Source organism: Drosophila serrata, unplaced genomic scaffold (genome assembly GCF_035046125.1).
Source record: "Drosophila serrata isolate PLE 108 unplaced genomic scaffold, ASM3504612v1 contig_382, whole genome shotgun sequence".
Taxonomy (NCBI): Eukaryota; Metazoa; Arthropoda; class Insecta; order Diptera; family Drosophilidae; genus Drosophila; species Drosophila serrata.
This window is the reverse complement of record NW_028257280.1, coordinates 4387049-4402144: the sequence shown is the minus strand read 5'-3', so window position 1 is coordinate 4402144 and position 15096 is coordinate 4387049. Positions and strand designations below refer to the sequence as shown.

Sequence of the window (15096 nt, the reverse complement as noted above, 5' to 3'; positions counted from 1 at the left end):
AATAAAGCTTGTATTGTTTACTTTTATAAAATGTATCAATTTTGACTACCAAGTTACAATTCAAATATAGATCTTTTAATTTTTGCAAGCACTCGACTACCCTAGCGACCAGTTGTTCTTGGGAAAGAAGAAGAAAAAGCGCAACCGATTTGGCCAAGTGGAATACATCGCAATTGGCCGTGATTTAAGCGATAAAAAGCAATTGTCTGCAGCGGCGTAGGAAAACACAAATTAAGAAAACAGAATCATGGCCCTTCGCTTGACCCAGAGATTGCTGCAGACGCAGACGCCGTTCCTCACCCGTGTAAGTTTTTCACGCCCGGAAAATTGGCCAACAAATGGAAATTACATAATGCGCGGGTGATAGATCCCATCATTGATCGCTTTTGTCCATTCCAATTGCAGGGATACCCTCTGCTGGTGACCAAGGAGAAGACGGAGGATGTGGCCCACACCAAATCGGCACTGCAGAAGAAGCTGACCGTGAGTAGAACACCGAAAAATCTCGCCCAATTGAGGTTATAGCATCTGTTAAACTATATATCAATCGCTGCAAACAGGGCACGGACATTCCTTCGGCTCAGTATGGCGGTCGTCATGGCGTCACCATGCTGCCCGGCGGCGGCATTGGTCCGGAGCTGATGGGCTACGTTCGTGAGATCTTTCGGTACTGCGGTGCCCCCATCGACTTCGAGGTGATTGACATTGACCCTTCCACCGAAGGTAACGAGGATCTGGATTATGCTATCACTTCGATCAAGAGGAACGGTGTGGCGCTCAAGGGTAACATTGAGACCAAGTCCCAGAGCCTTTCGGAAGTCTCGCGGAACGTGGCCATTCGCAACGAGCTGGATCTGTACGTGAACGTGGTGCACTGCAAGTCGTACCCCGGCATCCCGGCCCGTCACCAGAATGTCGACGTTGTCCTTATCCGCCAGAACACCGATGGCGAGTACGCCATGTTGGAGCACGAGTCTGTGCGCGGTGTGGTGGAGAGCATGAAGGTTGTCACTGTTGAGAACGCCGAGCGTGTGGCCCGCTATGCCTTTGAGTATGCCCGCCAAAACAACCGCAAGAAGGTGACTACCATTCACAAGGCCAACATCATGAAGCTGTCCGACGGCCTCTTCTTGGAGGTGGCTAACCGAGTGCACAAGGACTATCCGGAACTGGAGCATAACAACATGATCATTGACAACACCTGCATGCAGGCCGTGTCCAATCCCCACCAGTTCGACGTGATGAACATGACCAACCTGTATGGCACAATTGTGTCGAACGTTATTTGCGGCCTGATTGGAGGAGCTGGCCTCATCTCTGGCAGGAACTACGGCGACCATGTAAGTCAATAGGTGTTGCTCCGTACCTCCTTAATTATTAACAATGATTACTCTGTGCAGTACGCCATTTTTGAACCGGGCACCCGCAACACAGGCACCGCCATTGCTGGCAAGAACATCGCTAACCCTGTGGCCATGATTAATGCCAGTATCGACATGCTGAACCATCTGGGACACAAGGAGCACGCCAATGTCATTCAGGAAGCCGTTTACCAGACTATTGTCGATGATGCCATTCGCACCCCAGGTTAATACCCCTCTCTTGGTTTTATTTTACATACCGTATATATTGTTTTATTTCGTCGTAGATCTGGGCGGCAGCCACTCCAGTACCGACGTTGTTCAGAATATACTCAAGATCTTGAGTGCCAAGCGCGTGAATTGGTAAAATAATCGTCTGCATTTAGAGTAGTTTCAATGTTCTTTTATTGAGCCGCTGTCACAATCGAGTGCTGTATTTTCTATTTAGTTTTTTTAAACAAAACAAACAAACATCTATCGCTTGTCCCCCTCTTTACTTCACTGTTACAGGCCTATTTGTTGTATTATATTTTTCATGCTCTGTTATTGTATTATTTTAACCGTAAAAACTGCAGCAGAACTGTAAGTGTTGTTGCCTTCCATGGCCTAACTGTGTCCTAACCCAACTAGCACACCCACAGACTACACCTAACTACTAATTTCTTAGTTTTTTCATAAGTTTGTTTACTAAGATGGGTAAAATGGAGGAGGAATCAAGCAATGAGCATATATAAATCAATATAAAAATCATAATAACGTTGGAATTATTATTTTTCTATACTTGTTTGGTTCCTTCTTCAATTATGAAAAAATTGGCCCACCTCTATGTTTACCAATGCTTTGTTGAACTATTCTGTTTTTTATCTGTCATAAGTAGTGCTCCAGTAGATCACACCACCAACACACACACACAAACCACCCAGTACACAAGTATGTAGTTTTTGTCGTTTCGAACGTGTAACCAAATTGTCCTTGTGCAGATCTAATCAACGAAATTATTGTTTTCTCTCCTCTCCCCAAAAAAAAAAAAAATCCAAAAACAAAACGCTTTACCGCTCCGCAGGCCACATGGAAACTATTTCAGCCAAGTTTAAACACTACTCTCGCACTACCGAAACTCAACCAACCAAGCTAACAAGAACTCAGCAAGATAAACCAAATCGAACTAAGCATAATACCAAAACAAACTCAAAATTATATTAACCCACAACTAAGCCAATTTGAGACATTCTCCTAGCCCTGCGTTATAATGTGATGCCCCGCAAGAATCGGTTTAATCAAAGTTTGAGGTCAAAAAATTCCGCTGCTTAATCCTAAACAAAATATGTTATCCCGGCTAAATGTCCATTGTGTGTTCATTCATGATGTCAAAGTGTGATTATTCAGGTAATATAACATTAAGTCTGTATATTATTTCATATGATTCTGTATTTATAAGATATTAATTGATTTATCTATTGTTTTTCACAGATTTTCTTGCTGGCCAAATCCCTTGTTCTGCACTCGGACTATTTTTACATCCCCCCTCAGTGGGCTCTCTTTTGTTTAATTTTCCTATCCCAAGATATCACTACTTGATGAAAAATAAGAACCACACATCAGATTATGCCCCTAAGAAAATAGTTCCCAAAATAGTCAATCAAAGCGATATTTAAATTGTAAATTAAAGTTTTCCAAACATAAATTGTAATATTGAAAAGTTGATTCAAACAAAATGTATTATTCTGTTCGAATATTTATTAGTAAAAAAGAAAACAAAGACAAATCTGTAATTATGAAAGCTGTTTTAATGGATTTAAATAGTTTTTCGAATATGTGGTCTTCGTGGACGAAGTACTGGTCCCTTCCAAAAAACATAAAGAAAAGAGCTACTGTAGCTTAAAGAGTGACGTCTTTTACTTGATATCATCTAACTAACTAAAAAACTAATAAGCTTACATTTCTGTTTATTTGAAACAGATATTTACTTTAACACGCCTATGCCACATCTCTTATTGGATGATAGGTCCCCGACAAAGTCACAAAAACACGCACTGTTCTCAACCTCTTATATTTGACGCTGCAATCTTTAAAGTTCCTTTTGGAAAGCATAGGTTCCATGTATAAAATGATACGACTTTGAAAAACGAATCCAATTGTTGGTTAACATAGGCTTGAACTCTAAAAATGTTCCCGGGACTAACTTAATCCACTGCGTCCACTAAATTGCTTTCCTTGGGCACACTTGAACACTGAGAAAGAACACACACACTTTCCACGTTCGGTCAGTTTTATCAGAATTACTTCTTTGTTTATTTAAACCTTAAAAAAAGCGACGGCAATCCAGACACCAGACAATCCAGTTTAGAAACGCAGCTTCTGGAAGAACCACTTGTTCTTGCCCTCCTTGTAGACGGACTCGAACTTGACGCGGGTCTGGAAACGGTGCGTCTTGCGCTTGACGGGATCCTTAAGGTCCTTGGGCGACAGCTTCTCGAAGCTGATGTCGTGCGCGGTGTAGCGGGTGGGCATCAGGTGGTTGTAGTTAAGGCTCTTCAGGAAGGGCTTAACCTTGGACTTCTTCTTCAGCTTGTTCTTGCCCATCTTCTTGGTCACCTTGCGGGGGTAACGGTCGATGCCGGCAACCAGAGCGTGGCCGAAAGGCTTCTCTGGGGTGCCATCGTCAGAGGTCTTGACGATGATGGCCTTGCGACCGGCGTAACGTCCGCTAAGGACGATTACGATCTTGCCCTGCTTCATAATTTTCCTCATCTTGGCGGCTGCTATTCCAATCGATGTTCAAAGTTGATGTTGTTGTTTTTGTTGATTGCATGAAAATAGAGAAAAACGAACACAAAGTTAGCAAATTCGTTGGTAAAACTGTATAAGTACTTAATATTAACCACATGAACTGAAATAACATCCATTATTCGTTTGTTATTTAGTTTTCCCACATATTGACTTTCGTAGTTTTGTTTGTAATTTTTGGGCAGCGTTTTGTCTCGTAAATTTCCACAATTGCCCATCAATAGACGTATTTTCGTTTACTTCCAACACTTATTGTTCACTTTGCACTATTAATATTGCTGGTTGGTAATTGCGGGCTTCGGATTGTTTAGATTAAAAATTTGAATTTACAGGGGTTCAGTTATTAGAACTTACAGGGGTGTTAGTTTTACCGGAAAAGATGGAGAAATCGTGGTGCTGGCACATCGGAATATTACCGATACTATCGAGGAAAACATCGATTTCCTTTTTGGACATCGATGTTTTATGTTATTTAACATTTAACCGTACCTACACAATTCGACACGTTTACAGATACATGGGATAGAATTCTCATGTAAATTAAAGTAAATTAATAGAACATAAGAAAACTCGGTAGTACTGACAAAAAATCACAATTTTTATTTTTGAATTGTTTATAAGGATTTCTTCAATAATTTATTTCGTTTTGTACTTTTTAATATTAATCTAATAAAATAGATAATGAAACTAACTAAATTATTAATTAAAGAGTAATTTTCTTAATATGTATGAAACTAACTAATTTATTTATTAAACATTTATCATAACAAAGAAAGTAATTTTTCTTAATATGTAAAATTTGTGAATGGTTAAAAAACCGATAGGTATCGATGTTTACAGCATTTAGTTTTGTTTTTGCTGAATATTGTTTTTAACATAGATGGTAAGTGTAAATAACAGATTTGATAAAACAATAATTACTAACGCTTTGGAGGGAGAGGTTTTAGTATTTTTCCGCTGTTAAATTCAAAATTTAGTATTTAAATATTGAATAGTCAACCATATTTAAATCTCTTACTTATTTCTCTTACTTATTTAATATTTAAAAACTTATAAAACAATAAAATAACTTGTTACGCTGCCGAAAGTTTGTTAACAAAATAGCTTTATTTATTTTTTAGATGGTACTCATGTAGAAAACACAATACATACTAATCATTGCAAATGGAGACACTACTCCCTTCCCACATAGTAGTCAGATACAACGGAAATCCCGGTTCTACGTCTTTTTTTGGATAATCTTAAAGGTATTATGCCGATTCATGACGTAGCTTAGGGCAGTGGCAGCCGTGGTCAGGCCAGTCAGATACCACAGACCATGCAAGGCGGGATGATCTGTGGGGTTAGAGAGCAAACGTTTAGGATCTCTGGGTTACTTTACCGACTGCTTAACACTCTCACCCAAATAATTCCAGATGGGAGCTCCCAAACTCAGGCCGATTGTGGCCAGCTGCACACCCGTGTTGATCTTGCTGAGCAGTGTGGGCTCCAGTTGGGCCGTCACATGGGTGGCATCAAAGTAGCGCGAAAAGGTTTTCTACCAGACACAAGTATAGATAGTGAAAAGTAATGATAAGACACAGAAAACAATGTACTAACCGGAGGTGGCAGACTTATGTAGCGTATGACAAAACCAGCTCCCAAGAGGAATACGTCCCGGAAGACCACAATGCCGGTGAGCCACATGGGAATTAGATCCGTGTAACAGAGGGCAATAACGAGCGAGCCCATTAGCAGTTTGTCGGCCATTGGATCCAGGAAGGAGCCTGCTTTGCTCGCCTGGGAGGGCCATCGGCGGGCGATCTGTCCATCCAACTTGAGGGAGAAAGAATAAGTATTGTTTAATATTTTTTATTACAAAAAAAAGCATACAAAATAATGCTCAGGAAATGCTTCTTTTCATTGTTGTTGCCATGGTTGAATATATTTCCTTGGGTTTTCATTTTCTAAGCATTTATTTTGGGACTTCGGCCCTAGTTCTTGATACTAGATATTCTAAATGCTTATAAAAATAACTTGGTTCATTTGTTTTGTTTCTTTTACCAAATATATTTTCTTATACTACTTATATCTTACCAGATCTGATACTCCGGCGACGGCCAGCAGGCTCATTCCCAGCGTAAAGTCTCCCTGGACAATCACATAGCCGATGTAGGGCGACAGGAAGGCCCTGCTAATGGTCAGCATGTTGGGTATGGTCATGATATTTTCGCGCTCCTCGCGAATCTCGTCGATCTTCTCGCGCACCCGCTCCTGCACCTTGTGCCGTGCCTCACGGATGTCGTCGACCAGGAAGTTCTTGCGTTCGATGAGCTCAGCCCGTTGCCGATCGATGACACCTTGCAGCAAGTGCCGACCCTGCACTGTACGTAAATGCAGCGACTGCTTCTTGGCGTCGGCATAAAGGCGAAGGCGTGCCAGCTCCCAGTTTCTTCGTTGCTTAATATCCAGGAAGGATATGCGAATAAATCCGGTGGCAGCGGCGTAGCGGTTCAGGCAGTTCACGAAACTACTGCCTCCCACTCCCAGGACGTGCTCCAGAGTGGCAGCTCCCTGGTGCAGCGGTCGCTGCACCTGACGGAAAATGATGGCAGGCAGCATGGTCGTTTTACCGGGGACAGTCTCAAATCCTCGAACAGCAGCTGTTGGCACGGACTCTGGTCAGGAAGACCGTTTTTCTGGGGTTCTGAAATCAACGAGGCACAATCAGACTCAATTTAAATGACCTGTGGCCTTGATCCGCAATGATCGGCCACCGACCCTTATACACTGGTTATCGCTTCCATTTAGAACGCACCATTGGTTTGCTCTTCTCTGCTTCTTTTCACGTCTCCTGGTGAATTACTCTGTTTGTGCTTTCAATCGTTAATTAATCACATCTACGAGAATTTATTAAAATTTTGTCTTGTTTTTATTACACAAGTCGGCTTCGAACAGTGTGACCGGGCGCTGTTTAAGCGTAATGCATTAATGTGAGGTAGTTTAATATACCAAGTGAATGTTAACAGTGTTTTAGTTCTGTTAAAATAGATGTTTTTTTTTTTGAATATTTTTTTAATTATTAAAATTTTTATTTAACGAGGGTAAAAGTATCTTACTAATTGTAAATGAATTACACACACAGCACTCTCTGCCTCTTCTTAGCTTCGAAACAAGGAAGCGAAAATATAAAAGGCATTTAGAAGCGTTGTTTATTTTGCAAACTAAGCAAAGTCAGCTGTTTAAGCATAAAAATCGATTGCAAAAAGAAAGTGAAAGCCGGAGCAGTGAAACGAAAAGAGAAGTGAAGTATTTTCCAGAATGTATGTAAAATACCTCTAACAGAAGTTTACAATATGTATGCACAGTATGTATAAATCTGCTAATAAAAGCTTAACAGATGTAAAATTAATGTATATCCCTTTACAGAGGGCGCCTTTTTTAAATTTGCGCAAGGACTCCCAGAATTATATTAAGACCAGCTGTTATTTAATATAATATTTACTCTCCTGCCCAAAAATCGAATAAAGCTGCTTTAGTGGCCAGTCAGGCCAGGACATATTAATGAGAGCACCATAAATAAGCCAGACCGCAAAGCTGCTGCTCTGGACTTGTCAGCCATTTAATTGGATTAAATTTAATTACGCTGGCACTTAACCAAGGCAGGCGCTGCTCGTCCGCCCGCCTTGGATATGCAAATTAAGTCGCGGTAAACGTTTATTACTTAATATAAACTTTGGCAGCGGCTCGACCATGACCTGACCTTATCATCCCTGCTAATGAATTTTCCCGAAAGTTGTCCGCCAGAATCTGTTCCACGTTTAATGGCCACATCCTAGGTCATAAAAGCGAACAGAGCCAAATAATTATGACAGGCAAGTTGCATTTTTGCCAAGTTAGCTAGAAAGCAGTCTTTGGGAATTATATACGCTCTAGCTCATTTTTGGGTTTGGTCCTTAAGTCACGTCTCGTGACCACCATCATCGTAATTACAGGCAGGTGAAGAAAGCTGGTGTTCTCCCCCGGGGCACGGGGCAGCAGCTAGCAACCCACTGCATCAGCATTAATATATAATAATTAACTGCAGCCGAAGGTGTTCGGCATGATAATGTCCATGGCATGTCAGCCGTCAGTTATATGTTAATTTCGAGCGTCCTCCTGTCCATTTTCCTTTTTCCGATTTTCTGAATGGCTCTCAGGGCTACTCAGTAGCTGTCTGCCATAAACAGGAAGCTTCAGCTCCAGGTCCAGTAGCGCGGGAAATGCGAGGCAACGGAAGAGATTGACAACTTTTTGTAAATACCCTCTCTCCTTCGGGAGGTATGGGGAATGTGTTGAAAAGTTTGTTAGCCTGATACTTTGCATATTTAACTTGCTTTTAATTGAAATGTTATCTATTTAAGTTATGTTCTGATATTTAAGATTCCCTTTGTGGGTTTTGATAGTCAAAAACAGACTCCCAATTAACTATAATTATATAAGAATAATGAAATGGTAGAAATAATTACAATATTTGAATTTTCTTTTATGTTTGGGAAAGCCAGATTATTATACCGCTGCGGGTATTTTAATCTTAATCAGAAACTTGTTACAACGTGAAGGAGTTATTTTCGATCCTATAAATCATACATATATAATCTTGATCAGCATAAACAGCTCAATCAATCTATGTAGCTGTGCCTGAAAGAAAATAAATGTTCCATTTTTTCAAAAAAATGATGAAAATGGTAAGTTTTTTTATGAGTTTTTTTAATTTAGTTTGTCAACATTTTGAAGACCTTAAATGCTTATATGCTTTTAGATTACGTTTTAATAAATGAAAAAGAAAAACAATAGACTGTTCATCAAATATTAAAAAAAATCATCATTTTGGTTACATATATAAAATGCCTAATAAAATGTAATTCCTTAAATTAATCACTTGGCAAAGGGAATACAAGTTTGGTGTTTGATTTTCGGTTTCTGCTCCTTCCATAGCTTTTTATAATTTTTATTTGATTTTTTTTACGCGCCTCATTGCGCTTCATTAATCAAAAGTAATTTTCCGCCTTTCACAGCGTCCACATTTCCCTCCTGCTCCCCCTCATTTGTACCTGGCCTGTAGCGAAGAAGGCGAATGTCAGCGGAAGAAACCGGAAGGGAAATGGCGAAAAAAAAAAACAAAGTGATGGCGGCCATTTTGCATTAAGCCTGGACATTTCCCGTATTCTTTCGCCCCTTCATGTGGGCGTGTATTTAAGTGTATGTGTGTGTGTTTGTGTGTGGGGCTAATTAACTGTTTTACATTAAGTGGCCATAAAGGCAGCAAACGGCGAACATTTTAGTCTATTTTAATGCGCTTCGAGTGGTCGGCTGGCGGGCGTGATCGGCTCTGACAATGAAGAACCGCCGGCCATTAGCGGCCATCTCTCTATACATATCTTTCATTCCTTCTGCCGGCTCCCGCCATCTCCTGCCGTCCATGGCCGTTTTCTTAAATGATTTACGACTGCTTTAAAGGCCAAACCATAAAAACAGAAGCCAACTTCATTTGGCCGCTCAGGGTTCTTCGCACAGCTCGTACTTTGGTGTTTTCCTTTGTGCTTAATTTAATTAAATACTTGCTCGGACTTTTGCTCTCTGCCATGAGAATGGTTAATGTGGTCAGCATAAATTGTGGCGAGCTCATTTTGCTTTAAATCATTTGCGGCCAGCTATAACGCCTGTGGGCCCCGGATAAACCATATAAACATGAACTGGCAAATGGCAATTGGTTCGACTAATGAGTGAAGAAGCCCACCAGGTCCAAGTAGTTTTCTCTAGCAGGTGTGCAGTTTGAGATTTATCGAACAAAAGGTGTTTTTACACTGCGGATAATATACAGAGTACAAACTTGAAATAATTTTAGTGTTTTAAGGAATAAAAATTAAGATCTGAGTGTTGAATTTCATATAAAAATATTTGGTGTTATATTAGAAAATAAATAGCTTCTTAAACGTTAATGTTAAAGACTTCTTAAAAATCAATACGTATATTTTGTATATAAATAGAGGTATAAAATTGCAGACACATTATATTCAACGTTAATCATGATTAAATTTTGGATAAATATATATTTTATGGGAAGCCACAGAAACTATTCTGAATTTGAAATCCTGTTTAAATGTAAAAAATAAAAAATGTTGATATACTTTTGAAGAGATTTTAAAACTCTCGGTATTTATTTATCATCTCTGTATATTTTTATTTAATCAAAAACCAATTTGGCCAGTGCAATCCAATCGAATTGCCCCCACTGAGGTAAATCAAAAATGTGCACAAAATTACAAGTTGGATTTGTGGCGGCCAAAGTTGTGTGCTGGTCCCTCCAATTCATGGTTCTGCTGGTTCTTCAATTTCGAAAATGCCGAAAGTCCGCCCACAAATCACAAGCCAATGACGACTAATTAGAAAGCCAGAGGAATGGAGGGGCAGAATGGCAGCAAAGGCCTGGCTGCCTGGCTCTTCAGAGCACTGTAACAATGACTTTTCGCAAAACTCCAACTATTTTCAAGCTGTGCAAAGGACTGCCCTCGGTGCGGCCCTCCTGCCACGCCCCCCTCCCGTAGTTATATATATCCCTTTCTACACTCCCCCAAACTTTGCTTTGTTCTAAGTTATCAACCCACAAGTGGCGGCAAACTTTTGCTTTACGGTGTCGCCATCTTTTTTTCTACAGGAAAACAAGGCGGGAGAGTCTAAAGGGAGGCGCAACTTAAAAGAAGATTAAACCGCAGCTGCCAGGGGATTCCCCTCAACCACGTTTTCTAGGGTGAAGGGAAAGGGGCTAACTTTGCCTGGACAGCGGCACTTGAAATGAGAACGCTTGGCGATTTTCAGGCGACACTTGTCGAAAGTTACGCGTAATTATAACAATGTGCGGGCATCCGGGGCGGCCAGAGAGCTCCAGGACCATCTCTGAGGATGGGCCTGTTCCGCTTGGCTACCCTGGCCACCCAGGCTGTGGGGTCGCATTTTAGTTTATGCCCAAAATCACAAGTTGGGAATCGGCTGCAAATATGCGGGCGACCTTGCTCGGTGTGATAGGTGTTGGCCAAAGGGGGAAAAACCGCACACCAATTAACAAAAAAGATAAAGGATAAAGTTCAAAGGATTTCTGTATTTTGTATATTTCGTTGCTGAGGGATTTACTTTGCAATTACAGTTTTGGGTTTGGAGAAATGTTTAAAATTAAAATTATAATTTACTTGTATTTATAAATTTGGGAGAAAATGAATTGAAATTCGAAATAAATAAGGAATATACCATTTAATAAATTATTAAAATGACAACAAAATACAATGAAAATTAATGAAATCTTCGACATTTTCTAGAATATAATGAAAACAATTTGTATTACATTAATTACAGTACACCCGACTTATGTACTCCGAAAAACATTCTTCTAATTTTCAAAAATTCCTGAAAAATCTACCATGCCTCTTTCAAAGTTCCTCTAGTCCTTGAAATACAAAAGCATAAAAATTATTTAACAAACCTCCAAATGAGAGGGAAACTTTGCCCCTCGGCACTTGATAAAATTCTTTATTTCACCCTCCATGGCTGCGCCTGCCGGATGAAAGAAAGCGCAATTTTGTTTCAATTTGAAAGTCCTCGTCTTCCTGTCGTCAGGACGACCACATTAATTCGCTTTTAATATAATGAAGCCGCTTAAATGTCAAGACAATGAGACCGAAATGTGGAACCTCAAGTCGTCGGACCAACGTCGGACCATCAATCAAATTTTCGACGAGGGGCGTATGAAAAACTATAATAAAATCATTAGGCCTGGTAATCCCCAAACGTTCCGGAATCAAAATAAAATCATCAGACCGGAATGATGATGAATGGTCGTCGGTAGGCCCAAGTGGCCACCAGGAGCAGCAGAGGCCCTAGCCCTATGGTCATGACAAAAATTCGGCAACGGAATCTTTCTGCACTCCAATCTCTTTTTAATAAACAAAACAAAACGCAGACACACAACAACATTGTGATTGTGCTGTGCATGCTTCAGTAGCTAACACTCAACGGTCAGGCAACAACAAAAACAGGAAAAATAAAACCGAAAACGAAAAAACAAAGAAATAAACCAAAGAATACATTTACAACAAATCGGAGTAACAACAACAATGAAAGCTATAACGCTGGCTCAACGGCGTCATTATCGGGGCAAAATGTCTTGCATCGCTTTGCTCCCAGTTCCGTACAGACTTTGAATCCCTGGAAATGGTTTTCCTTTTTATACCCTTGAGCGGAGCACTATAATAAATTAAGAAATATCTATAAAACTATCCATCAGTGGTTATATCAGGCAATGGAATTGAAATTTTAATCACACTTTGAGCAGGGTTTTATGTACATATAAATAGGAGATATAAAGCCTTAGACTCTATATGTGTCATCGTACATAGTTTTATTACGCTTAAAAACTAAAAAAAAAGTACAAAGCTTTTGATTAAATATTTCCCTAACATATAGTGTATTTTTAAATTAATAAAATAAATACTTAAAGCTCTGGAATAAAGATAATAAAGTATAGATGCTTTTATTATTCTATTGATACCTTAATATAAACTTTAAGAAATCTAATTCATTTTAAATAAATGAGAGGTTATTTTCTCATAAAATATATTTTTACATTTTAATAACCCCCTTTTGAAATCGAATTTTTGATCAAGAAATCAGAGTATATGCAATTTCGGACATTACCACACGCTCTCCACACTCATCATATATATATTTTTTTGGGGGAAAGAAAAATGAAAATGTTTAACGCAAAAAAATAAAATACTCACGTTTCTCCCAGGCGAACGTGATTCAATTTGTTTTGTTGGTTAGAAAACTAAAATAGCAACAGCAAGCCACCGACCAGAAAAGAAGAGGAAAATATAACTAAAGCCAGCATGGCAAAGCATAGCTAAGTAAAATAAAGCAAAGCAAAGCGAGGAAAGCATCGCAAAGCAAGGCGAAAACAGGAAAAATTATAGAACAAGCAAAAACGCTGGGCGGATGGGGCGGGGGCAGTAAATGTGGGCGGTCTCTCTGTTGGTCACTCCGCCATGTTCCAAACTAAAAATAAAAAAGGAAGAAAACAAAAATAAAGGATGCCGAAATGGAAAAATGTTAAAAGGCAGCTGGATGAGTCTTAAAGCCAGGATTGAGGCGATTCTGTTTTTGTCTCGACCGCTGGCGGACCTCTCCGGGAGGCATCAGGACCTGGGCTATGAATGGGAATTGCTGCACTGCAGTCCCATGACTGGAGAGCCCCGAAAAGTAGGCAATGAAAACGAGCGTGGGCTCAGTCCATGTTTGCCAGCGAGGGCGGCTTGTGTTCTTATTAACAATATTTCTTTAATGGTAAATATACATAACTGGAAGAAGAATTTAGTTACAAATTAAGTTACCATTTTGACAGTCATTAAAATCTTAGTTTTCAATACATCAAAAGTTCTTGTTCACCTTAAGCAATAAAAACTCCCTTTAAATACAATTCCTTGTTACATTGTGAAATTTTGTAATCAGCCCCCGCATGCCCTGAATAAAGTTAAATATTGTTGTGGGCAGAAAAACACCCGCTCATACATGTCCTGAGTCAGGGCGACATATATTGTATGTTACATTGTAACATGACCGGACTATTGTGCCGACTGGCCCACATGTCGAAGGTCATTTTAAATTAGTTTTACTTCTGCCTCTTCGAGTTCATTTTTTTTGTTCAAGCATCCTTCGGTGTTTTCTTCCTTGGCTGGATGAGGTCGATCTGCAAACGATGTTTGCCAAGGGATTTGCCTCTCAACGTTCGCCGCTCTGTGGGTTCAAAATAGACACATACGCCCCGTGGTCCCGGCGCTGCCTTTATGACAATTACGTTAGACATTTGCGTCACGTAAGTGAGCAGCGCCATCGAAGAAATCCCAGACTCATGCCAACTGTCCAAAACAGAGAATCGCTGGCTCATCCTCATCCTCATCCTCATCCCCAGCAGCAGCATCGATTGCCATGTCACTGGTTATGGGTGTGGGTATGGGGATTTGCCGGAGCCACGTGTAACAGCATTCGACATAATCAACAGCTTCATTCGGGGAAAACGGCTGCCAATATCCCCGGGACTCCAGCGCTTTTCGGAGGAGTGAGTGTTGGGGAAAGGAGACCTCGATGGATGCTCCAATTGTTGACAACTTGTGCCTGTCCCCCCAACACCCTCGCAATGACACGTAGCCGGGAACAAAAAGTAATAATAAAATAACATTGGCACATTGGGTGCGTGGATTTTTTTGCACCTGTTTTGCTGTCAGGCAGGAAAAGTCAAGTAACTGGGCTAAATTGTATATATTTAAGAAAAATGGTAAATCATGTAAAATTTTGATAAATCTTAACTTAACAATAAGTGTGCCAATAAATAATACAAATAGATACTTGTTATATTGTATATAAATACTATTATTTAACTATTAAAATATATATTTATAACAAATAGTATACTAAATATGTTTCCCATTTAGTAAAATATTAAATTATAAAGCTCTGAAAGGAATAACTTACTATCTAGATAATTTCTTATTTAACTTCCCAATTAAAACGGTTTCATTGTGGTAAAAATCTATCTTAGGTATAATATTTCCGTTCTCCGCTTTAATCACGTTCTTTCAATTATTCGATTTTCCCTTGGTCCTTGTTGTTGTTCATTACCTGCAGGTCATTGTATACCCGCAAATCCTTCATAAATTCGCAGTAAATTCACTTTGTGTCCTGTACAGGGTAAGCGCCATCTCACTACAGCTGACATCGCTCTGCGCCATGTCAAAATCAGCAACAGCAGGAGCAGCAGCAGCAGGACGAATAGGAGCAGGAGTAGGATCAGCAGGAGCAGGACAACGTCTGCAATGTTTCTTTATTGGAATTGTCGTAAAAGTCGATAACAGAGCCAGGAGGCAGCGAGGGGATAGTGGGT

General features: G+C 39.9%; 3 protein-coding genes across 5 annotated transcripts; 1 reads left to right on the top strand and 2 right to left on the bottom strand.

Moving 5' to 3' along the window:
- Nucleotides 1-70: 70 nt before the first annotated feature.
- Nucleotides 71-3133, top strand: Idh3g (Isocitrate dehydrogenase (NAD(+)) 3 non-catalytic subunit gamma). 3 transcript variants are annotated; one of them, XM_020956370.2, is made up of 7 exons: nucleotides 71-304; nucleotides 406-483; nucleotides 561-1340; nucleotides 1401-1587; nucleotides 1649-1724; nucleotides 2425-2747; nucleotides 2832-3133. In XM_020956370.2, the coding sequence occupies exons 1-6, from the start codon at nucleotides 248-250 to the stop codon at nucleotides 2453-2455; spliced, it is 1209 nt and encodes a 402-aa protein (XP_020812029.1). In that variant the 5' UTR covers nucleotides 71-247; the 3' UTR covers nucleotides 2456-2747; nucleotides 2832-3133. The 3 variants fall into 3 exon arrangements, with proteins under 3 accessions (XP_020812029.1, XP_086696695.1, XP_020812030.1); XM_086840569.1 differs by having other exon boundaries at nucleotides 1649-1943; XM_020956371.2 differs by lacking the exon at nucleotides 2425-2747.
- Nucleotides 3134-3620: 487 nt separating this feature from the next.
- On the bottom strand, nucleotides 3621-4119 carry RpL27 (ribosomal protein L27). Its single transcript, XM_020956375.2, has one exon. The coding sequence runs from the start codon at nucleotides 4110-4112 to the stop codon at nucleotides 3705-3707; it is 408 nt and encodes a 135-aa protein (XP_020812034.1). The 5' UTR covers nucleotides 4113-4119; the 3' UTR covers nucleotides 3621-3704.
- A 1117-nt stretch (nucleotides 4120-5236) lies between these two features.
- CLS (cardiolipin synthase) lies at nucleotides 5237-7430 on the bottom strand. The gene is made up of 5 exons (XM_020955829.2): nucleotides 6946-7430; nucleotides 6225-6834; nucleotides 5748-5963; nucleotides 5550-5685; nucleotides 5237-5483 (listed from the first exon to the last, which is right to left on the bottom strand). The coding sequence occupies exons 2-5, from the start codon at nucleotides 6747-6749 to the stop codon at nucleotides 5368-5370; spliced, it is 993 nt and encodes a 330-aa protein (XP_020811488.2). The 5' UTR covers nucleotides 6750-6834; nucleotides 6946-7430; the 3' UTR covers nucleotides 5237-5367.
- Between the last annotated feature and the right edge of the window lie 7666 nt (nucleotides 7431-15096).